The 26326-nt window shown below is 43.0% G+C and overlaps 1 protein-coding gene across 5 annotated transcripts in view; it reads right to left on the minus strand.

The window, feature by feature from the left end:
* Positions 1–467: 467 nt before the first annotated feature.
* The window catches only part of FNDC3A (fibronectin type III domain containing 3A), a 3267883-nt gene continuing 3242024 nt past the window's right edge, over positions 468–26326 (minus strand). For all 5 annotated transcript variants that reach the window (XM_044073165.1, XM_044073164.1, XM_044073166.1 and 2 more), the window contains one exon: positions 468–3117. In XM_044073165.1, coding sequence (XP_043929100.1) covers positions 2803–3117 — 315 coding nt within the window. In that variant the 3' untranslated portion in view covers positions 468–2802. The remainder of the gene's footprint in view (positions 3118–26326) is intronic.

Here is a 26326-nt window from a genome sequence, read left to right on the forward strand (position 1 = left end):
CATGATTTCTTAATTTATCTGCCTGCTGAATAAAACTTGGAGTGCTGCTAATAAAGTTCTGACTCTACATATTCAGTGCCTGTTTTAGTGAAAGCCATGAAGAATACAGCTTTTACTGGCGCCTACACTAATGTTACATAATTGGAGTATGAACACTAAATAGTAAAAAAATGCACTGATGCACATCAAGATGTTCTTTTTAATGTATATTCTCCTTCTCTGTTTATGCAATCACTGATGTTATCACTAATGAGCCTTTATTTTGAAATGAGCTCCAATGCCAGAATAAAATATCCCTACTGTAAGATCTTATTACTTCATCAGGACAGTTCCCACTATGATGCTTACAGAGACATTTCTTAGAAGACAACACTCTATATAGTACTTGCAAATATTTTTCAAAAAAAGGCACACAACTTAACTAGCTACATGATATCGCTAAACAGAATATCCAAACAAACCAGACAAAGAATGATACAGGTTTTATTCTGCACATATTTTCTGAAGATATATTAAGTACAGAGCTTCATTTATGTTTTTTAGGTACATATTCATGAGATATACATTTCATTTGTATGAAGTCCAACATTGTACAATTTTAAAGTGATATGTCTGGTATTTATAATATTTTAAAACTTTTTTGGAATGTACAGTATATGAGGTAACTGCAAACATTAAAATTACATTAAAAATTGTTTTTCTCACTGCAGCAAGATGCACTGAGATTTCAATGGCAAATACACAGTTTTCAATGACATACTATCAAAAATAGGAATTCATCTGAATTTTACTATGAAAAACATAAGCCTTCTGCAGTAACAACTCTTTCTAATTTAGGCATTCCACAATATGGTATCAGAATATATCATAACCTCATAATGCATTTATACCATGGAACATGGCACCAATAGTATATAAAAATTCGCTGAGCCAGACTGTGACAATGCAATGGACTGATAATGTTATGTGACAAAACAGAAGCTAGTTCAGGAAGGTGACAGATTTGAATGAATGTACATCAAATAACTGTAAACATACAGCACGTTTTACACACAAATAACCATATGCACTTTGAGGCCCAATCAACCATTTTAATTAATAACAAAGATATATTATGTAACATGAATATTACACTATACATAAAAAGTACAAGAAATTAAAGGCCTTATTACTGATGGCAGGAAATGTACACTAGAGAAACCTCAAAGCACTAAACATACACTTCCATTAACATTAAACAAGGTGGTGTACACAGAATTATTAAAATAAAGAGCTACACGTTAAAAAACTAAAACCCATCTGTGATTCAATAAACATACAGGTAATAAATAAAACAAGAAGATAATTATAAAATTAACAAAATTGCACTATGTATAACACTAATGATTGCAAGTGAAAGTGTCTTACAATAAAGATAAAGAAGAAATAAAAGGAAAATAGCCTCTTTTTTAATGCATATTTTGTCATGATTTTACTTTAAACTAAACTGGCAACCTGGACTAACAGTTGCCAAAACCTTGCAAGATGCTCACTGGCGGATGATGACAGATCTCAGTCTTGTAATATAAGAACCCACACACAACACAAGCTTACATAACATTTATGATTTATGCAAACTGCAAAGTGCTCTAATGCAACACTATCTACATGCTAACAATTCATTATGGTTTACAGACATCACATTAAACATTAATTTTCAAAAATAGAGCAGCCTGAATATTTCTGGTGCAAATTTACTACATTTTTCTTGAGTGTGATGCCTTAGACTGGCAGCTTTGTTTGGTACTAATGCTACACTTAAGGGGAGGAGCAGCAACATTTATGTTATTCAACAAATATATAATATCTATTTTATAAATATATACACAAATTACAGTTAAAGGACTGATACATATTTGGGGTATAAGCATGAACAAAACCACACAATTTTAATGGCTCCAATTTAAAAAAAAATATTCTGTTCAAAAATATATTCACTTTTTTATACATACAACCAAATTACCAAGGAATCAACCAACCAACCAAAAACAAAACTTTCTGACATATTTTATATTGTGCTAGTAGGGTGTGCTATATTTTTTCATTTTCAGAATTTATGCAAGCAAGCTATGCATTCAGATTTGTGCCAGATAAGTTTTATGGTCTTACTCGATGCAGTGGCAAATTCATGTGTGTATCAAACAAAACTGTTAATTTCTTGCATATTTTTCATCACAGTCAACATCTAGTGCCTGACAAACTCTGTTCATATACAAACTACTATAACTGCACCTAACAAAATAGTGAATGTGGGACATTTATAAGGAGACAGAAATATGGTATTTTATATTCAGACTCGGGTTTAGTGTTTGGCATGATAATATTTCACTCATAAAATATTGCTCCTTGAAAGAAATTTTCCATCAGAGTGCACTACTTCTATTCAGTATGAGCCAAGTTGTAGCTTTTTATTAAAAAAGGGGAATAACACTGCGATTACAGCTGTAGTTCATATGTGCTGCATTGCCTAACTGTGGAAACAGCCCTCACACCCCCACTTGAGGGGGCACTGATCAACAATTGAAATCTAAGTTATGTAAACTCACATTTCTATTACAGCTGCCAACCTTCTTGTTAGCACTACAAGACCTATGAACAGCAGGCAGCAGTGTAGAGAATGTGAGATTTCATTCCTAATGCAGCACTGATAGCACCGCAGTCACTGCACTTGTATAAGTACAAGTTACAAAAAATGATTTCACAACATGGTGCAGAAAAAAGTGTGTTAGGGAGGGTGGTATTCAAACACAGTATTTTGTCTCTTCATTTAATTACAAAGTATTGAATGATAAAGGCAATAAGAATAGAGAAAACTGCAAACAACACAAGGATAACAGCAGCACATTGCTCATCGCTCAGTGTCCGTTGACTCCTTGTAGCCTCCGCAGTCTCTTTATTAATGCTGGCTGGTGGCTCAGTCCTCTGAGAAAAGAATGTTACTGTGGCACTGTAAGGGCCAATGAGCTCCTGAGGCCCTCCAGAGTCTTGGCAAAGTCTAATGGCACAGACACGGAAACGATGTTCACAGTTTAGCTGAAGGCCTGACATCCGGAATGATGAAGATGGACCTTTGTATACCTAATAGGAAAAAAAAAAGAGTTGCAGGTTATCTCCAGAATTATCAGATTAGTAGAACATATGCTAAAGTAATCAGTACTAATGTAGTCAAAATTACTGCTGCAAAAAATGCTGCAGTAGAACTCGTACCACAACTCCCCATTTTTGACAGCATTTAAAATAGCAAGTCTTCATTTGTCTTTGTAAATATTCCACAATATAGGAGAAACTCTCTAACATTAAGCATTTAACAAGTACTTACCATCACTCTACAAGGGTCTATACTACAATGTTGAACTAAAACAAGTTTGAACGTTGTAATATCGAACCCTAAAGTCCGAAAGTGGAAAATAGCGAAGCCACAGCACATCGACTTTTTTCCCAGGGAAAAAAAAAATCTGTGGGCCGTTTTTGGGGTTTTGCTATTTCCTCCACTGTGGTGCGATCTCGGAGTTGGTATATTTAAGTAGGGGGTGTGTGGGGGGCACAGCCCCCCATGTTGGGGGGGTGAAGCCCCCCATTTCAGTTTAGGTTTAAGGTTAATTTTTTTTTTTGTCATCGGAACAGCGATTTTTTTTTCCCTGGGAAAAAATCGCTGTTCTGTGCTTTCAGTTTTGTTGGGTTTTGAACGTAATGGTTCGATATTACAATGATCAAACTTTTGTAAGTTTGACGTTGTGATATAGACTCACTCTACAATCTCCCCCCCTTCATCATGATGGATAGGAAAGCTCTCAGAGATCATACTTATCTGCCCAAAGTTCTTTCTTGCAAACTAGAGTTTGAGAAAGAAATGAATGGGTACCAAACAATACCCCTCACCCTCAAGGATCTGGAGACGTGGTATGAAATATATAGACACTTATATTCTTCAAGACAATCTCAGCCACCATCCCCTTACTTATCTTTTGAAAGCTCCTGTTTACATGTACTAGGGCAGGATGGTGGATTTACTCTAAGAAACCACAAATAATAGCCTTGCCAGAGGCAACTTTGAACCTAATTTATTAGTCCAGGTTGTAATATCTGGTAAATGCATGAGGACTGAACTGAGATGAAGACCACCTTTCAGATTAAAACCAACTTCATAAAAGCAGAAAAGGCTAGTATTTCCTCTGACAGAGTGAGATACAACACTAGATTACCAGATACTTAATACATCAGAGTGTTCTTTAAATCACTTGTGTTACAGAGTGATTCAGTTCTGTTAAATCTACTTGGATAATATACTAGGTATGTTAAGGTATCCAGTCTAAGGTGCACTCCGAGACCACCATAAGAAAGAACTTGATAGAAAATGTTCTGACGAAAGTGAAGAAAAGGCTCTTTACTCCAAAGAGCCTGCACTCCAAAATTCTATGATGTAAAATGACAGTAGCAATGAAAAGAAAATTTCATGAAAGAGTAAACTTCACTTTAACAAAGGGCTAAAGGGAAAGAAAAGTTAAGAATTCCTATATAAAAATAAAAATCCAAGCCTTAGCTGTCATGAAAACTTCCTCTTTGGAAGGCACACACTGCATTCATCTAGGCCCAATAATCTGTACACCACAGGCTCATGACAGACTGAAAGGACTGACAAAACCTTTTTAGTAGTACAGTAATGCAATCCAGCATCAGACTAGGAAAACAGACAGTCTAGAATCAGCAATTAGGTCTATAAACAGAGACTTTAGTGGCAAGTCTAGATTATTAAATGCAACCATTTAGATGAATGCTTTGATTATAGAATCTGCTTACTGGCAGCTAAAAAGAACACACAAAAGTACCATCTGATGTGCCAAACCTGGCTATGGCTACTCCCACTGCAGTTATGCATGCAACCTCAAATATTTGATTTCTGGTATAAAACAGGAATCATTGGTCCATGAAAAAACATCTTCTGGTGAATATCTCAAAGATGGAGAAGAGTTTTCCTTATCAGAATCTTGAAGGAAATAAGAATGAATCGGTTTGATATATAAATCTTCCACTTCACTATGTGAACCTGGAGAAGAAGTAATTTTTCTTTTCCTATTACATTTTAAGCCTTTGACGGTACCTGCAAAGGTTCATGTCTCTGTGCTTTATTCACAAAGTGGCATCAGTCCAACAAAAGGCCCCTCTCTTTCTTTTCTTATACATTTGTTAACTGGAGAAGCCCACCAGACTCTTTTCAGTGACGACCCTGGAGTACTGTCTGGTTAAGTGACCTGCTCAGAGTCAAACAGTCAAAATAAGGTTGGAGGGAATCAAACTCTGCACCCTGGGCAGTTTTCTGTACCAATATAAAATACTCCCTGGCAAATTTCTTGAGTCAAAGGAATATTACAATAATACAGCAGGCAGGCTAAATGGAGCTACAAACAGCTTTGCTTGGGAATACACTCCTAAAGTGCTAGACACATACTCAGTTGAAACTGTTGATTTCACATGATCATAATAAATACCAAAGTAGCTAGAAATGAAAATGTTGCTAAGGTGTTTTCTTCAGACAGCACCAAGGTTAGTGAGGACAATTACAGTACAAAAAACAGCTCATATCACTCTTTTTAGTAGTCATTTTAACTGAAGTCCCTTCCTCAGAGCTTTCAATGGAACAGATACACACAATGAACTGCATAAACGACACTCATGGAAATACAGTAATACTTTTCACTCAAGAAATGTTTTTTTTCCATTAATGTGTTAATGTGCCAAACATTAACATTCTCTATTGCATCATGTTTTAAATTTTCCACATTTAAAAATACCAGAAATATCCAAACTGTAAGTGGTAAAATAATATTTACTACCAGCTGTTTATGCAAATTCTATTAGAGAAAAATAATTTAATAGGCAGAATCTTGATTTAACATTGGGTCACCTGATAAAATACTCAAAACTCACAATACAAAAGACTTAAAAATATCTGATAATTTACTGTAAGTTCTAACTACATGTACAACCTCCCAACTTCTTTCTCATTTTGTTGAAATCTGACAATCTTTCCACATTTCCCCATTTTTTGCTTTCATATCTAAGCACTTTACTTTCACATGCGTTTTAATGTTAGTACAACCCCCTCCCCCTATTCTAAGTAAAGAAACTGATTGTCTTCTAACTTTATTATGGTCATATACAAAATATACACATATATAGTTAGCAGTTCTTTTAACTCATAAAAATTGTATAAAGGGTAATGAGCTTTCAAGATGGGGAGGATGTAAACTATCCACTGGTACAATATTACTGGCTGCTGTGAATCACAGCACTATAAATAAACCAACTCACCAACATACCCATATAAGGTGCCATAAAGACAATATGCTTATAAAGGTAAGACCTGTGAATTTGTTATAAATTCTGAAAAAATAAACTAAATTCAGATCACCCTTACTAATAAAAATCAAATCATCACCATACTGTACTTGTTCAAAATAAACCAAATATATTTGCATAACTGGAGGAAAAATCTGTCACCACGGCTACTCCTGTCTTTTGTAAATAAACACTTACATTAAACCAAAAACAACTCAAACAAATGCAATAAACTAACCAAAAATGAAGTATGAGGTCACTCACAGAGAACACACATTACTGCCTCTAACCCAAACCGATGTTCTTCTGACCTACACAAATTCAACAAATCAACAAAAATGAACTATGACGTCACTCACCAAGAATATAGATTACTGCCTCTAATCCAAAATGATGTTCCGCTGAGCAACAAACTAACAAAAATGAAGTACGAGGTTACTAACTTAGAACATAGGTTACTACCTCTAACCCAAACTGATGTTCTTCTGAGCTACACAAATTCAACAAACTAACCAAAAATGAAGCATGAGGTCACTCACTGAGAAAAGAAGTTATGTCTTACCATAGAGTTCCATCTGTGTTGTTCATCTTCACCAATCCTTGATGGTGGGTTTGGTTCTGAACCCTCAGAACAGACTCGGCCATATTTTCAGCTCGTGCTCTCCAAACTCTCGAGTCAGGCTCTACCCATAATGCTCCTCACAGAGATTACCTCAGATCAAGTTTGCCAGATGATAGAATATAGCCAAAGGTAGAATGTTTTTATATATATATATATATATATATATATATATATATATATATATATATATATAAATACACACACACACACATATATATATATATATATATATATACGCACACACACATATCGACATATATACAGATAGAGACGAGACCATCTATGAGTTCTTAATGAGAAACTGGATCAGAACTAGAGAGGTCTAAGAGTCTTAGGATGGGGGAAGGTGGGTGGCTATGTCAAGGATTGGTGAAGATGAACAACACAGATGAAACATTATGGTAAGACATAACTTCTTTATCTGATGCTGTTAATCTTCACCTAATCCTTGACGGTGAGACAGAATCCCCAGCTACTTTTAGCCTTGGGAGCGGAGCATCCAAGTGCTCCTGATTATGTGGAACTGAACAGCTGTGGCTCCACTACACGCATTCTGATTGGTTTGTGTACCGCAATTACTGCCAATCGGCATTGGGGTATACAAACCAATCCATAGCTGCGCTGCCCTTCCACATTACACAGCACTGGCTGTACTCTACAGTTTTTGAGTGGCTTATACACCGCATTTACAGCCGATCATGAATACGAGCTTTGTCCAGGACATGAGACAATGAGAGCTCCCCAATACAGGTCAATCACGTTCTGCTGTGGATTGACGATGTCGGGACTGGGACTGGGACTCGGAAGCCAGGAGAGGAGTCAGTAAGCTGAAGAGACTTCAGGGGCCTTGCTTTGGTGGATCAAGATCAATCAGATGGTCACTAGAAGGCTGAGGTTTGTGTTGCTGCCTGCTGGACAACCGGGGCTGATCAGATCATTGTTTTGGATTAAATTTCGTGCTGTGTGGAGACTGAGTCTGTGGATTATATGCAGAAGTAAGTGCTTTATAAATGTAGCTGCAATGTTACCTCTGCAAGAATTTCTATCCTTGAGAACTTGTATGCTAGCAACTTTCTAAGTTTATAAGAGCAATGTTTAGTGTCTCTCTTTTTGTGCTTCTTGTCCCTGGTATGTCTGTTGTATACCAACACAGATCCTGTTATTCTAGCAATATTTCCAAGTTTATCAGAGAAATATTTCTGTTTATAAGAGCAATATTTAGTGTCTCTGGTTTTGTGCTGCTTGTCCCTAGTACGTCTGTTGTATGTCAACACAGATATTGTTATTCTAGCAATATTTCCAAGTTTATAAGAGCAATATTTAAAGTGTCTCTATTTTTGTGTTCTGCTTGTCCCCCTAGTATGTCTCAAAGTAATTGTCATATCTTTGAGAAACTCTATGCCAACACAGATCCTGTTATTCTAACAACTTTCTAAGTTTAGAGAAATATTTAGTGCCTCTTTTTGTGCTGCTTGTCCCTAGTATGCCTGTTGTATGCCAACATAGATCCTGTTGTAGCAATATTTCCAAGTTTATAAGAGTAATATTTCTAAGTTTTTAAGAGCAATATTTAAAGTGTCTCTATTTTTGTGCTGCTTGCCCCCCTATTACATTAGGCTTTGTCCAGATTTCTTGCACTAAGAGGTTGAGAGGTATGTCAGGATGGATGTCAGAAGTGAATTATTTATAGTAATGAGATGCTTTAAAGTAGACAGGATGCTGTTTAACTTGGTCTAACTAAAACCATTTGTGTGACTTGTAATGTCGGTTTAGAAAATGTAGTAAATGTAAATTTTACTTTTGTAAAGTGCTGTTTCATTTACTTATGGTGTGGATATGGTATTGCAGATTATAAAACAGGAAGTTATGTACTCACTATAACGTTCGATGTATGTAGTCTAACTCGCCTCACATTCTTACCCGTGGGTTCGGAGCAGAATATCGGCTCCGACTTGGCCAAACTTTTCTAGCTCGAAGTCTTCTATTGGCTGGGCTAAGCAGGTATCCCATGGTGCACTGCTCCATATCCCCAGATCTAGTTTGTTGCAATACTCATTCATACCCCATGCATACACAACATCCAGATAAAAAGAATAAGCTTAAGTAAAGGGAACTCTGTAAATAACAACCTAACCTCCAGATCCTCCAGGAAGGGGGAAGGTGGGAGGGTAAGTAAGAATGTGAGGCGAGATGGACTACATACATCGAATGTTATGGTGAGTACATAACTTCCTGATGTTATGTAGTCCTATCTCGCCTACATTCTTACCCGTGGGACAGTGTCCCTAGCACCTACATCCTGGGTGGCTCATATGAAAATACTCCTGAGTACTGTGGAGCCAAAGGACGACCTGCCCCTAGAAACCACGTCCAATTTGTAATGAGAAACAAACGTGTGGGGAGAAGCCCAAGTAGCTGCAGCACATATATCATCCATTGACAATCTGGCTTGATAAGCTGTAGATGTAGAAACAGCCTGAGTAGAGTGAGCCTTGACTGGAAATGGCAGATCTTTTCCTCCTGCTTGATAGGCGAAAGAGATGCAACTAGATATCCATCTGGATATGGAGATCTTGGAGACCGGGGACCCAATTTTGTTTTCCGAAAAGGAGACAGATAGTTGATCAGACTTCCGGATATCTTTTGTACGGTGCAGATAGAAACGTAACTGTCTGTGTACATCCAACTGAAATTTAAATTCTGCCTTGTTTGAAAATTGAGGAAAGAATACGGGCAACTCAATGGATTGATTAAGATTAGACACGGAAGCAACTTTAGGAAGAAAGGAAGGGTTTGGTCGAAAATAAATCCTGTCCTTCTGGAAGATTAAGTATGGAGGTTTGATAGCGAGGGCTTGAATTTCTGAAACTCACCTTGCTGAAGTGATTGCTGTTAAGAAGGCTGTTTTCCAGGTCAAGAATTGCAATTCACAGGTAGCTGCAGGCTCGAAAGGTGGTGAAGTAAGGGCTTGTAGAACAAAACTGAGATCCCAGGGCATGACAGGTTCGGAGACCGGGGGATGGGTAACAGAGTACCCTTCAGGAGAGCCTTGCAGAGTCTATGAGCCATGAGACTAGGTTCATTAGCCACATGAAAATTAGATATCGCTGCCAATTGGACTTTGATGGTAACTGATGTGGAACCCTGATAGAAAAGCACAGACAAATACTCCAAGACTGAAGCAACTGGAGCTGTGTAAGGATCAATTCCTTGGGTGTGCGTCCAAATAGAAAACCTCTTCCATTTGCTGGAATAAATCTTCCTAGTAGATGGCTTATGAGAGGAAGATAAAATGTGAACCACTTCCGGTGAAAATTTATGAAGCCTAACTAACGACGGAAGTGGAGTAGCCAGGCTGTCAACCGGAGGGTCATCAGAGAGGAGTGGAACTGTCCCGACATGCGTGTCAGCAAATCTGGTTGAGGGTCCAGAATCCAAGGAGTGTCCACAATGTATGGTTGAAGAAACGGGAACCAGACTTGACGAGGCCAGTGTGGAGCAATCAGAATCATTCTGCTTCCCAAGGATTGCGCTTTCTGAATCACCTTTGACAGCAAGGGAAACGGAGGGAAAGCATAAAGCAGACCAGAGGGCCAATCATGAACCAGAGCGTCCCTGGATGACTCCCCCTGTGGGGGGATCAGCGTGAAGTAGTTGCTGCATTTGGCACTGAGGGGGCTGGCAAAAAGGTCGCAGCAAGGCTGACCCCTCTGCTGAAGATTCGTACTGCAATTAGACAATTCAGGGACCACTCGTAAGGCATCAGAATAGCTCTGCTTAGCCTGTCTGCAATTACGTTGGACTTCCCCAGAATGTGCGTTGCCACCAGAAACCGTTGGGAAGTTACTGCCCACTGCCACACTTGCATGGCCCCTCTGCACAGGGGGTAAGACCTGGTTCCCCCTTGTTTGTTTAGATACCACACTACTGACATGTTGTCCGAGTGTATTGCAATCGTCCCTAGAGGTAGAAATCTCTGAAGTGCATGCAACGCAAGTAGCACTGCTCTCATCTCTAGGACGTTGATATGCAGATGTATCTCGTGATCTTGCCACGTGCCTTGGACTGTCCTGCCAAGATAATGCCCCCCCCCCCCATCTGGGAGGCATCCGTGGTCACTGTGGCAACCGGGATGGGTGGAACGAAGGGCCTTCCCCCGTCCAAATTGTTGGTGCCAAGCCACCAACTGAGGTCCTGTTTGCATCTGCCCATGAGCAAAATGGGGTGAGAAAGTGGAAATTTTTGGAGAGACCATTGAACAAAGAGGAGCCATTGGAGAAGTCTCATGTGCAATCTCGCTACAGAGACCAACATAATTGTTGCTGCCATGGTCCCCGGGAGTTGGAGAAAGTACAGTTTTGTACCTACCATAAATGTAGATGTTCGAGTGTTCACACTGCTGCAGTCATCACACTTGGGTTATCTGCCGTCAGGTGGTCCCGCAGCCGGCCTTGAGCTCAAGTCTTGGTCCGGCGTCGGTTGGGGTCGCTTCTTCCCTGACGTCAGTGCGACAGGGGTATAAAAGAGGCAGCCAACCCCATTTTCTTCAGTTTTTCTTGCCCCAGATGTCAGGTGCCCCCAAATAGGAAGGCAATACATAATCCTAAGTAAAATACATAAGTAGAAAACAATAGCTACAGCTGTAAGCAAATACACCATATAGAAATACATCATATAGATTGTATAAAAAGGGAGATATAGATAAAACCCAGGTAAGAAGAGGGGATGGTGGGAGGGTAACCTGGACTGCAGCAGTGTGAACACTCGAACATCTACATTTATGGTAGGTACAAAACTGTACTATGTTCGTGTTACTCTGCTGCAGTCATCACACTTGGGTTGAATCCCAAAGCTAAGGCTGGGCGGATGGTACTAAACAGGGTTTGGAGAAGCTAGTAGGCCCTGCAGAACTTCAGTGGCGAAGCCAGCTCTGGCTTTTGAGTATAGAGGTAAGTGGTAGTGCTTGGTGAAGGTGTTCACTGAGCTCCAAGTTGCAGCCTCCAAAATATCCTTGGTTGGTACCCCTCTGAGGAAGGCTGCTGATGTTGCTGTAGCCCTGGTGGAATGGGGCCTAATGTTACCAGGTACAGGTTTTCCATGGTGTGTGTAGCAGAAACGGATACAATGTCCTATCCATTTTGAAATGGTCTGTTTTGAGACAGCCTTTCCTTGTGATCCTGCAGCATAGGATACAAAGAGCTGGTCAGATTTTCTGAAAGCCTTAGTTTTATCCAAGTAGAAACGTAATTGCCTGTGAATGTCCAAAGAGTGTAGGAGCCTTTCCCCTTTATTCTGTGGGTTTGGATAAAAGGTGGGTAAATGAATGGTTTGGTTTAGAGCCACACTGGATACCACCTTTGGCATAAAGGACGGGTTAGTTCGTAAAGAGACTCTGTCTTAATGAAAAATGATGAAAGGCTCCACTGCCATTAGGGCCTGTAGCTCTGAGACTCTTCGTGCTGAAGTTATTGCTAGCAGCAGGGCAGTTTTCCATGATAAAAATTGTAAATCAGCTGAAAAAGCTGGTTCAAAGGGCGGTAGTGTAAGTTTTTCCAAAACAAAATTGAGGTCCCAAGTTGGTGTTGGTGCTCTCCGGGGCGGACTTATGTTCTTAGCCCCTCTGAGGTACTGTTTTAGTAATGGATGTGAAAATATAGGAGGATCCGTGTTGTAATGAGCTGAAATAGCTGAAGTGTGGATCTTAACAGATGAAAAGGAAAGGCCTGTGTGCAACATCTCAGTTAAATATTGCAGAATCTGAGGAATATTTGGGACAAGAGGATTTTGGCCTTTAGGCTGGTTCCAGGTGCAGAATCTTTTCCATTTGTCTGAGTAGATTTTCCTGGTGTTGGGTCTCCTGGCCTCCAGAATGACATCCATAACAGCTTTAGAGAGAAGTGTTGAATGGTTGTTTAGGTAATCTGCCATGCAGACAGATTTAAAGTCTTGAGCTGGCTGTGTAGAATCTGATTGTTTTGCTGAGTCAGCAGGTGAGGAATTTGAGGTAAAATCCATGGTGAGCCTTGAGCCTTGAGCCATGCTCCTTAATATTGGATACCAGTGTTGGCGTGGCCAGTCTGGAGCAATGTGTATCATTTGTGGCCTCTCTAATCTGGCTTTTAGCAGCACCTTTGCCAGAAGAGGCAGTGGAGGAAAGGCATACACTGTTAATGTTTTCCAACTGAATGAGAGGGCGTCCACTTTCCAAGCTAGTGTGTGGTATTGTCCTTGTGCACAATTTTCGTAGTTGGTAGTTTTGGGGGGAGGCAAACAGATCTATGTCTGGGCTCCCCCATTTTTGAGTTATCATTGTGAATACTTGTGGATCTAGTTTCCACTTGTGAGGATCCATGATATTTCTGCTTAGTTCGTCTGCCAAGGTATTCTTCTTTCCTGTCAGGAATTGTGCTTGTAGTTGAACTTGGTAGGTCAGTGCTATGTTCCACAAGGTCATTGCTTGCCTGCATAGGGGGTAGAAATGTGTGCCCCCTTGTTTGTTTATGTACCACATCACTGTGGTGTTGTCCGTCTTTATTAGAAGTCGTCCTAAATGTAGGAGGTCCTTGAAAGCTGTTAGGGCATTTTGTACAGCTAGCATCGCTTTTTGATTGATGTGGAGATGCATTTGATCTGCAGACCATTTGCCCTGAATACACTGTCCTGCCATGTGTGCTCCCCAGGCGTAATCCGATGCATCTGTTGTTATTGTTTGCCTGGCTGTGGGTAAGGTGAAAGGCTGACCCTTGCTGAGGTGACATGCCTGAGCCCACCATAGAAACTCCTGTTGAAGGCAGGGAATGAGTGATATTATTGTTTCCAAGCTATGGCTGTGTTGAGTCCATACACTTTTCAGGTACCATTGTAACTTCCTCATATGCAGTTTGGCATATGGAATTAGTAGTATGCAAGATGCCATGAATCCCAAGGCCTGCAGAATTTTTCTTGCAGGGAGTTGGGCCTTTGTTGCCATAATTTTGAAGTATTGAGTCAGTTGTCCTTGCTTGTCTGGCGTGAGATAAGCCATCTGGGCCTTTGTATTTAAGCTGGCACCCAGGAATATTATGTCTTGTGAGGGCACTAGTTTTTACTTCTTTTCGATTACTGTGTACCCTACGCAACTTAGTAGGTTTTTTACAAACGCCAGATGTTTTAAAAGAATGTCCTTGCTTTCTGCTTGAATAAGGCAGTCGTCCAGGTATGGATATATTTGAATTCCTCTTTGTCTGCAGTATGAATTACTGGTGCCAGGCATTTTGTGAAGACCCTGGGCGCAGTAGATAAGCCAAAGGGCAGTGCAGGGAATTGGTAATGAGTTGAACCTGCTATAAATCGGAGGTATCTTCTGCAATTTTGTCTGATAGGGACATGCAGGTATGCCTCCTTGAGGTCCAACGTTACTAGCCAAGTCTTCTTGCCCAGCATGGGAAGAAGTTGCTGTAGTGTGAGCATCTTGAATTTGGGTACTTCCAGGTATGTGTTTAGAATTGAAAGGTCCAGAATGGGTCTCCAGGCTTTGTCCTTTCGGGGAACCAGAAAGAGTCGAGTAAAATCCTTGTACTTGCTCTTGTGTAGGAACCTGTTGAATGGCTCTCATGTCCATGAGTGCTGTAAATTGTCTTTGAGCCTCTGCCCATTGATTTGTTGGCAGGTTTGGCATTCCTTTTATCCTTGGAAAAGTGTGAAAGTGGAACCTGTATCCTTGAGATACAATATTTAGGACCCATTTGTCTTTTGTGATGATGTGCCAATTGTCTGCAAAAAGTGCAAGTTTTCCTCCCAAGGGAGCTGCCAAGAGGGATTTGCTTGGCAGTCTGAGGGGTAAGTCATTGTGATTGTCTTCTGATAGTTTGAGACCTGTCTTCTCCTCCTTTCTGGGTTGTGGTACCCCATTGTCGTGGCTTGTAAGAGCCTTGTGGCTGACCTCTGCCCCTTGGGCGTCTGTATTTGCCCCTCTGTGGTCTGTCAGAAGTTGGAAAGGACCAGTTTTTGGTTGGCCAATTTCTGCTGAAAAGAGAGGGTTGAACCTGTAAAAAATCCTTGACCGTCTGCATAGATTTTGCCTTATCCTCCATTTTCTTTAAAACCTCTTCTGCTTTCACACCCTGCTGAAAAGGTGCATCCAATAAGTTTGCTTTAACATGATCAGGTAAAGTTTGTTCTTTTAACCAAGCATGCCTACGAATGACAGACCCTGTTACTGCTGCTCTACAAGAAGCTTCCAATAAATCAAATCCACATTGCAAAGTATGTTTTCCCACTTGTTCTGCTGCATGCAACAAATCTTGCATTTCCTTGTAATCAGGCTGCTCTGTATGTGTGATCATTTTTTTGTTTTAATTGAGACATCAAATATTGTTGATATTTCAGCATGTGAAACTGGCAATTTAAGGCCCTCATAGCTAGAGTAGCTGAGGTATATACTTTCTTTCCCCATCTGTCTAGTGCTCTAGAATCCCTTTCAGACGGTACAGGATTTTTAGCAATGGAGACCTTAACCCCTTTGGGACACTGGGAAATGGTTTCTGGGTCAGCAACAGGACTTTTATATAGGAATTTGTGTGAGTCAGGGACTCTGTAGTATCTGTCTGGTTTGGCTGGTGCAGGAGGTAATGAATCTGGGTTAAGGCTAGATTCTGAATAAACATCATCCACAATGTCTAGCACAGCTGGAATAGCAAGGGGTCTGTGCTGGGGAAGTAAAAGGAACTCTCGGAGCCTTTTCTTAGAATCAGAGTAATCCTGGCCTTCCCAGTGGAAATGTTCCCTCATGGTATGTAAAGTTTCCCCAAAAGAGTACTCTTTTGATCTGGGACCCTCCTCCCAGTCTAATGTCATTACCTCATTCTACCCAGTACAGGGAGAACATTTAGGAAGGCCAATCAGCTTAGTTTCTGCTACTCCTTTCTCTCTTTCCTCTCTCTTTCCACTTAAAAAAAAAAAAAAAAAAAAAAAAAATGTATCTGCTTTTACTGTATTTGTGTTTCTTCCTACTTTATTTTGCTTTTGTGTCATCTTAAAAGTACTCAATTTTGTTTATTACTGCTTGGTGTAACTCAATCTAAGCCTTTTAGTTTAAGCACTTGGGCTTCAGACCAGTTGTTTTACATTAAGAAGGTTTGTGGTCTGCATTGTAGTGGCAGAACAGGTAGCTTACATCCTTCTAAGTTGGGAACTGCTGATTGAGGGCTCAGTGTCTGTTATTCTAAAAGTGTATTAATTCTGGTTTAAGCACTTGGGCTTCAGGCCAGTTATTTTACATTAAGAGGGTTCGTGGTCTGCACTCTTGTGGGAGGACAGGCTGGACTCTGCCCTTCTGAGTTGGGAATTTCTGGTTAAAGGCTTATAGCGCCTGCATATTTGAACTGCTTCTTACTGAAATTGGTACACCTTGTTTGCTGTAGCATAGACTAGATCCAGGCCTGCTGAATCTAGCTTTGTTTGTATAACTTGAGCACTAATCCAGGCATTCTTTAAAGTATTCAATTGTATTTATTACTGCTTGGTAGTAACTTGATTAAAGTGTAGCTATCATTCTACGTCTTTTGGATTAAGCACTTGGGCTTCAGACCAGTTGTTTTACATTAGGAAGGTTTGTGGCCTGCACTGTGGTGGCAGGACAGGTAGCTTACATCCTTCTAAGTTGGGAACTGCTGATTGAGGGCACAGTGTCTGTTATTCTAAAAGTGTATTAAAAGTGAATCTAGCTTTGTTTGTATGCTTGTTGATTGTTTGCTTGTTATTTCCCTGAAACGCTAACTCCACCTAAAACGCAGCTTTTCAGCGCTTCTGTGGATCCCTAGTGATATCTGTATTGCTTAATGTACTTATTTCCTTGTTTCACTTGAAAGAAAGTTACTGTTTGTCATTTTTGCATTTAAGTTACCTGTAACACATTGCATTTAAGTTACCTGGCACTTGCTCACTAAGTCAGCACTAAAAAATTAAAAGCACTACACCCTCACAAACTCCCCTTGAGTACCTTGTTCCCCATTGGCCTTTTTTTCAATTATAAAGGAATTCCCAATACTATTCTAGCATGTCCAAAGGTCATTTGTCAATCTCCTCTCCGGTCCAGCTGGTGAATCTGGGAATCTTGAGGCAATGTTACAACTGCCTCATGTACACAGACAACCCTCTCCTCCTCCCAACAAATTCCAACACATGTGAGAGATGCAACCATATAGCCAAAATGGAGGCTAAGCTCTCTCAACTCAGTACGGGTGTAACCAGTCAGGAGGAGAAGGAAACCACACTCACTACAATTCCAGTCTCACATAGACCTACCACGACAGCAAACCAAACACATAAACACACAAAAACATACTCGGAGGCTCTAAAAAAAAATCTGCCTAAGCAGCAGAGACCTCCAAAGCAGACACCCAAGCAACCGCTACACCAAAACATAACATGTGCAACACATAGCTCACAAAGCCAGTGTGCCAAACAGTCACAGCCCTTAAGGCTAAACAACACACCTGATATACTTGTAATAGGTGACTCTATTGTCAGGCACAATGACGTCCCGCTCACCAGGCTGAACAAGGAGAAGGTCACGGTGAGCAGCCTGTCGGGCGATAGGATCCACCACATAACACAAGCACTCAGGTCACTCCAAGGCAAGTACAAATATGACTCAGTCATTGTCCATGCTGGTGTGAATGACCTGAGACGTACCTCCCTGGACTACATGAAAAGAGACATAGAGGAGCTCTCTGAGCATGTAGCCCAGGCCGGTATGACCCTGACCTTGAGTAGCATCTTACCCTCACCAAGAATGATGCCACAATATGAAGAGAAGATGATCAATTTCAACAATTGGCTTAAGTATTGGTGTCATTCAAAGGGGATCCAATGCCTGTCAGCCTGGGATGACATGCTCGACAAGCCACGATGCTTCGCTAGGGATGGCTTGCATCTGTCACCCTGGGCTTTGGACATTGGCAAAGGCTCTTGCTACCCCATAGTGCCTTTTTTAGGCAAGGCTCAAAAGACAAACCCACCTCCATAGGTATCACAAGGGATAAGAAACTAAGAGTAATGCTACTCAATGCCAGAAGTCTAAACCTCAAGATGCATGCACTCAAAACTCTCCTTAGCATGGAGAACATCGATATCTGTGCAGTAACAGAAACCTGGTTCAAGGCTCCCAAGAGCACCCCAGCACTACCAGGTTATACCTCATACCATACTTTTCGGCCCCAAAACTTGGACCGAACCACAAAAGGAGGGGGAGTATCAATATTCATCAAAGATACCCACACCTCCAGGTTGGTGGCACAGCACGAAGCATCAGAGACTATCCATGTGCAACTAACAGTGGGTAAAACTGCCTTCCAGTTTATAGCCTGCTACAGACCACCCTCCCAAACCCAGGAACCCCACTCGGCCTTCCTGAGAACACTAGAAAATATGAAGGTCTCTCCAAACACCATTATATTGGGCGACTTCAACTACCCAAACATAGACTGGGAGCATTACTCTAGCTCCAACACCCTAGCCCAAAGGTTCCTAGAATTTATAAACTCAAATGCTATGGAACAACTTGTTACCACTCCCACAAGAGGGGAAAACATACTGGACCTGATCATCACCAACATGGGGACTCTATGCTCCAGACCAGAAGTGTATCCCTCACTGGTAAGATCAGACCATAAACTAATATCACTGGATATTCACATCCCGACCCCACGCCCTGCCCAGAAAACCACAGTGAAAAACTTCTCTAAAGCAAATTTCACACTCCTCAAAACCGAGGTGGAATCCTTCAAAGCCCCCGGGCCTGTGGAAAATATGGCCCAGACCGCAGAATCCTTTATAAACGCATTCTATGAACACCTTCAGGAATGCATGGATCATGCAATCCCAAATAAAACCAAGACCCAATCCTCCAAAGGCAGACGTCCTGTCTGGTGGACCCCAGCCATAAACAAACTATACAATAGGAGGAGGAAGCTACTACATGATAGAGCAAAATCCCAAAAAGGGAAGGCATCTCTGATCAGTATTAACAAAAAACTACGGGCACTCATAAAATCGTCTAAGGCCAGCTTCGAGAGACAAATTGCACAGGACACTAAGGATAATCACAAGGCTTTCTTTAGTTTTGTTAGGAACCTGGGTGGGAATTCCCAGATATGCTCAGAATTAGTCCAAAATGACAAAAAATACACCGAACCCACAGACATTGCCAACATCCTAGCTGACAGGTTCAGCGCAAACTTCTCCCCCCCCCACCAAAAGGGCAAATATCTATCCCAGCAGAGTGCTGCCCCCCTGACATCTCAGATGCTCAGGTAAGAGCCACCCACTCCAAAGCAAAAAACACAGCATCAATGGGACCAGACGGTGTCCCGGGCTGCGTCCTACATGAACTCCAAGAAGAGCTAAACCCAAACATAAAACTACTGTTCAATCTCAGCCTTACTACAGGATATGTACCCAAAGAGTGGCGTACAGCAACAGTGGTCCCTCAACACAAAGGTGGTGCCTCAACGGATCCTGGAAACTATCGCCCCATAAGCCTGATTAGCTTGGTCTGCAAAGCTATGGAAAGGATCATCATGGACCTCATAAATAAAGATATTGGGGACCTACAGACACTGGATCCTACCCAGTTCGGCTTTGTTAAGGGCAGATCCTGCCTCTTAAACCTGGTCGATTTCTTTGAAACAGTCACCAAGGCCATTGACAAGGGGAAGGTGGTCCACACAGCCTACCTGGACCTCGCAAAAGCTTTCGATACAATACCCCACTCGAGCATTATAGATAAGCTCACCAGCTTAAATATAAACCTCTATGTCACTAGATGGGTTGCAAACTGGCTCAAGGACAGAACCCACATGGTTAGAATTGCTGGAGCCATGTCAGACTCCAAACCAGTTACAAGTGGCATCCCACAAGGCTCAGTCCTGGGACCTCTCTTGTTCGGTATATATTTCTCAGACGTACAGGCCAACACGGAAGGACTGTGGCTGACCAAGTTCGTAGATGACTGCAAACTGGGCGCCATAATCGACTCTCCGGCCGACACAAGCATCCTCCAAAAGGGCCTCATAGAAACAGACAACTGGTGCCAGAGCCATGGCCTCAAGCTAAACGCCAAAGTGTATAGTCATCCCCTTTGGCAAAAACAAAGTGCCCACAAATTACCACATAGGTGGTAATCCATTAAGTACAGAAGAAGTAATTAGGGACCTGGGGACCCAAGTTGATAGCAATCTCTCATTTGACAACCACGTGGCCAAAGTGGTTAGAAAAACATTTTATATAGCCCACCTAATCATGAAAGGATTCACATCTAGATCAGGGGAGGTCATCGTGCCTCTTTACTCATCCCTCATCAGGCCCATAATTGAGTACAATGCCCTTTTGGGATGTACCTTACCAGACACCTGCAGCAACTGGAAAGACCCCAAAAGTACCTCACCAAGAGGATTAAAGGGCTCAAACAGATGCCATATGCTGCCCGGTTAAAGAAACTCCAGCTCTACTCAGTGGCATACCGCCTGCTCAGAGGCGATCTGTGCCTGACGTATAAAGCCATGTCCAACCCGGAATTAATGGACATGCTGCACCTCAGAAAATCCAAATCCCATCGAGCTACGCACTCGAGACACTTGAACCTCAGCACTGAAATAAATAGGACATGCTGGAGGGACAGATTCATAACCCAGAGGCTCCCTTCACTCTGGAATAAAATCCCAGTCCAGGTTAGGCATAGTCCCTCATTGACTCTCTTCAAGAGGAATCTTGATGAGTGTAAGGGAGATCGTAGGTTTACCCCGGGTATCACTTCTGTGTCACTGTTAGACAGAGGCACAGTATACTAACCTTGAAAAAGGGCATAGCAAAATTAATTTAAAATGGGTGGCGAAAGCCAAACACATTCTGGCTAGGCTTATAAATGCCCTAGGGCAGATAGCCTAGTATGAACCTATGAACCTAAGAGTAGTCCTCTGGGGGAGATGCTGAAGGAATAGACTCTTCAGCATCAGAGTCTTCATAAGGGGGAAAAAAGAGTATTCCTGTTCCTCAGAAGAATCTGAGGAAATGGAAACCTGGTCAGAGGAAGCGTAGTCCTCCTCCTGGCCTTTTGTCAGGAGGGGGATGGGAACCCCTGATTAGGGTAATTAAGTCTTCAGCCATCTTAAGCATCTGTTTCTTAGGCATGGGGCCTTGTACTGGAGACTGCTGTACAGGCTTCCTTAAGTGTAGTCGGTCTGAAGACACCTTCAGCAACTGAAGGCCTTTCAACTACACTGAAATCCCCTTCAGCCATGCAGTCGGAAGGGCCTAAAGATAAAGGCTCTGGAGGCCCAGCAATCTCCGCTTGGGAGTCGGATGCAGCCTGGGGTTCTAAATCAGCGGTCGTCAGGGGCTGCGTAGGCGCCTCACTGAAAACCGGAGAACCGGCGACTGGCCTAGCAGAGGCCTTGGTGTCTGGTTTGGGTGTCAGCTGCCTGTCCTTATCTTTGCGCTTTTTATGCATCCCGGTCGTCGGTTGCTCCGACGGCATGGTATAATTACATTTTCTACCAAAATAATGCAGGGTGAAATCAAACCGACGTTTAATAGTTCGTTTGTTAAACCTAGCACAAAACCGACAACCTGTGACGTCGTGGTCAGGGCCTAGGCAAGGAATACAATAAGAATGAAAATCCTTATGAGGTATTTGCTTCCCACAAGAAATGCAATTATTAACTTTTTCTGACATCGGTCTGAGGCAAGAAAAGGTTCCCCAATGGGGTACTTAGCTTTATTGAAGACTTCGGTCTGAAATTCGATTTGAAAATCTCAGGAGTTGGCCGACCGGCACTTGCGAACTGCTTCTGCTTCGAGCACCGCGCGGCAAGAAAGACTGAAGAAAATGGCATCGGCTGCCTCTTTTATACCCCTGTCGCACTGATGTCAGGGAAGAAGCGACCGCAACCGACGCCAGACCAAGACTTTGGAACTCAGGCCGGCTGCGGGACCGCCTGACGGCAGATAACCCAAGTGTGATGACTGCAGCAGTGTAACACGATGAACATCCCATCTTGCCTTCGCTTTCCTCAGGGGCATCAGGATGTGTATTTGTTGTTGTAAGACTCTGATCCTCTCCTGCGATAAAAATGCTCACATTCGAATGGTGTCTAATTCTGCGCCTATAAAGGTGACACGCTGTAAGGGAAACAAGGCAGATTTTTCCCACTTTAGTGTTATGCCCAACTGTTGACATAGGGTGACTGTAGCGTCCCTGGTTTGGATTAGTTGATGCCTGGTGGGGGCAGTAAGGAGCCAGTCGTCCAAATACGGAAACACTTGGAATCCCTGACATCTCAAGTGAGCCATCACCACCGCCATACACTTGGTGAAAACCCTGGGGGCTGTGGTGAGACCAAAGGGTAGGGCTCGAAACTGGAAATGACTAGCTCCCAGCTGGAAGCGTAGGTGACTCCTGGATGCCCTGTCCATTTTTACATGGTAGTAAGCATCCCTGAGGTCGGTGGAGCACATCCATACCTCCTCTCCCAACAATGGGAGAATCGATTGTAGTGTGACCATATGGAACTTGGACTTCTGTATATAGTTGTTCAGTTGGCGGAGATCTAATATGGGTCTCAGGTCCCCTGTTCTTTTCGGCACCAAAAAGAATCTTGAGTAAGTCCCTAATCCGATTTGGTCTGAGGGGGACATGCTGGATGGCTCCTTTTAGCAGCTTTGAAACCTCTGTGGCTGCTTGATCCCTTTGACTGGGTGGAACGTCTGGGATTTTTCTGATTGAAGGGGGGTTAGATGTAAACAGAATGAGGTAACCTCCGGAAATTATTCGTAATACCCATCGGTCCTGGGTGATGCTGTTTCAGGCTTCCGGATATAACGAAATTAGACTCCCGACTGGCTCCGGATAAGCACAGCCGGGCAGTCCCTCAGGAACGAGAGTAGGGTGAACCACGAAAGGAATCGCGGTCTCCCAAATTGCGGGGGCCCCCTCTGCTTCTAGGGCAGCGTCTCCCTGAAGAACCTCCCCCTCCTCTGCCTCTGGAGGGGGACTCACCTTGTGCGGCAGGAAAAAAACCTCTGTGATTTCGTGAACCACATCTTCCCACCCCGCTGGGCCTTGGGGTAAGGCCTAGAGGGAAGGGAAAAATGGACCCCTATGACAGACAGGTTCTTTCCCTCTTGCTCGCACCTGGTGAGGGTGTCTTTCACTTTGGTTCTGAACAAAGAAGAACCATCAAAGGGGGCATCAGTGAAGGAAGACTTGAAGGCCTCTGCAAAGTGACACAGGCGCAGCCAGGCTTGCCTTCTAAATGGAACTCCAAAGCTTGCTGCCCTACTCGCTCCCTCGGCTGCATACGAAATGAGCCGCATGAAGGAGTTGACAATGGAATTGAGGGTAGACAACTGAGCGTTAACCGTCTGGGCCACCGCCTCAGGGACGTTACCTGCAAGAGTATCTCCTAACTCCTTGAGGAGATCTCTCTGGAGCCGAGTGAAATGAGACAGATAGTTCAGTGACCGTAAGGTAAAGGTTGCTGAAGAGAGGGTACGCTTCCTGTACCGGTCCATGGTCATAGACTCCTTGTTAGGAGGATGGACGGAGGAAGAGGTCTCTGCTACTTCCTTCTGAGTGGCCGCCGCCACCACCATGGCATCTACAGGAACTCCTTTGGACAAAAACTCCTTACCCTGGGGAGCAGAAAGAAACTTGTTGGGACGCCTGGGTACGGACTCCACAGAATCAGGGTTTTCCCACACCTTTCGACAGATCAAGTCAAGGAGCTCGTCGAAGGGTGGGGACACCCAGGAGGCAGAGGGCTGAGCACCAAAGGCCTTAAGGAAGACCGATTCCTCCTCAGAAGGGGCTTTGGATGGTCAGTCACCTCTCTGCTTCAGTATCTCCAGGATGTCGGAGAAGGAAACATCATCAGAGGATGACTTGGGGGACCCCTCCAATTCCTCAAGGTCAGTATCAGAGGTGAGGGACTCATCCTGGGAGTTTATGTGCTTCCTCTTGCACGTTTTCTTTCTAGGGGGCTACTCAGGCACGAACTCTGAAGGGCCCTCAGAAAGTTGGGGACCACTCGTGGGGGTATCCCTAGGCCTTGGTGCTCTGCTGTCCATGGATAGGTGGTGATCAGAGGCTCTCACCGGAGTGGTGGGGGACAGAGTAACCGATCCGCCTGATGTAGCTGACGATCTGGCCAGCACAGTCCGCATGGCCTCGAAGGCTGGCCCCCCGAGTCCAAGGACCGGCCAGCCTTTGAGATCATGACAGGAGTCGGAATTCCCTGAGCCGAGGCACCGAGAGGGAGACTCGGAACCGAAATATTTCCCGCGATGTCCCCCTCGGGCCTGACTGAAGAATCCCGAGTCCCGAACCCCAAGGACGGAGCCGACGGGGTCGGAGCCGATGTCGGTACCGATGGAGCCGGAGAGGCCATCGGAACCGGCTTAGGAATATCACACGGCGCGGAACACTCCGGCTCCGAAGACAGAGATGCGCTCGGAGGAGGAATGATTGAAGAAGGGGTCGGGACGGGCACCGGAGCCAACTGGGCTGGAGCCGAAAACAATTTTGCCAAAACCAGTGACTGGAGGAGCCTTTGGACCACCTTATCAACATCCACATCCAAAAGGGTCCTGGAGGATTTGGAGGACAGGGAGGGAGATCGAGATCTCCTCTCAGGAGAGACTGGTCTGAGACTGGGTGATCGGCTCCGAAGAGGTTCCAATATAATTGGAACCGACGCCAGTTCCATCAACACCGACACCTCCTGCGGCCCTGAGGACAGTGGAGCTGAGGGGGTCAATGCAATTTTTGAGACTTTATCCAGAGGCTCCGATGAAGCTGACGGAGCAGATCATCTCTTTTTTTGACTTGGATGACTTAGACATAGCACTGGGAGAAGAATCCAAGGCCTCTTCAAAAGAGGGTTTCAAAAGTCCCTTTAAGATCAGCTTATTTTTTCTCTCTTGGAGCACTCTGGGACTCAATGCATGGCAAAAACTGCAGGACTCCTGCAGATAAATGGCTCCCAGGCAATAGACACAAATAAAGTGCCCATCGGTGATGAACATTTTGTACCCACATTTAGAGCACTTTTTAAAACCCGAAGGTTTGTGCTCCTTGGAATCTTTGGACATACTTCACAACAAACACCAACAACGCAACCTAAGAGAAGTCTGACAAGAAAACTCACAGACGCTCAACACCACAAAAAACGCGGGAACCAGGTATAAATTGAAACAGTACACACACACTAGAGACACACACTGAGACAAACTATGTCAAAAACCTCTAACTAAAACGGTTAATGACTACAAGGTAAGGGAACAGACCAAACCTCTAACTTATACGGTTTGACGAATGGACAGGACAAAAGGACTAGGTCCTCTAACTGAAACGGGCCTAGCCCGAGGGAACAGTTAGCGGGATACCACAAAAACAAGCACACTACCAAAACCTAAATAACATCAAAGACAATAGCTATGAAAATAGCTTTTTGTTTAAGAACAAAATTTTTCTCAAGACAAGAAAAAGGTACTTAGCCACAGCCAAGAGCAAGACCATGTCCGAGCTACATGAGCAGCAAACGAGATCTGGGGATATGGAGCAGTGCACCATGGGATACCTGCTTAGCCCAGCCAGTAGAAGACTTTGAGCTAGAAAAGTTTGGCCGAGTTGGAGCCGAACCCACAGGTAAGAATGTAGGCGAGATAGGACTACATAACATCAAAGGTTTTGGATCTGAGAAGTGTCTTATTGAATTTTACAGATGTTCTACCATACTCCATGGCAATGGCATGTTTCGCACAGTGCGAAAATAAGGTGTTCCACATTCTGACCATTTGTCACACATTGTTAAGGTCTGTGTTCCACACTGGCCTCTTAAGAGGTTGAAACCTATGCTTGGGAGGTCTCATGGAAGAATACTCCGAAGTACCATAGAGCCAAAGGATGCTTGACTCCTCAAGACCTGGTCTAATTTGTAATGGACGATGAAGGTATGATGAGAAGACCATGTGGCTGCTGCACAGATGTCGTCTAGAGATGCTCTGGCATGAAAAACTGCTGATGTCGCAGTAGCTCTTGTTGAATGGTCTTGAACTGTTTTGGAGAGTACAAGACCTTGAGATTGATAAATGAATGTGATGCAGTCTCTCAGCCATTTAGTAAAGTAACCTTAGTAACTGAATTGCCCATGTGCAGTGGCGAAAAGGCTACAAACAACTGATCTAATTTTCGGAATTCTTTTGTTCTGTGAAGATAGAAACGCAACTGTCTGTGCACATCTAGTAAATGGAGTGCATATTCTCCTTTGCTGGAAAATTTTGGGAAAAAGG

The sequence above is a fragment of the Protopterus annectens genome, chromosome 5.part1 (assembly GCF_019279795.1).
Source record: "Protopterus annectens isolate FY-2018-M chromosome 5.part1, PAN1.0, whole genome shotgun sequence".
NCBI classification, from domain to species: domain Eukaryota; kingdom Metazoa; phylum Chordata; order Ceratodontiformes; family Protopteridae; genus Protopterus; species Protopterus annectens.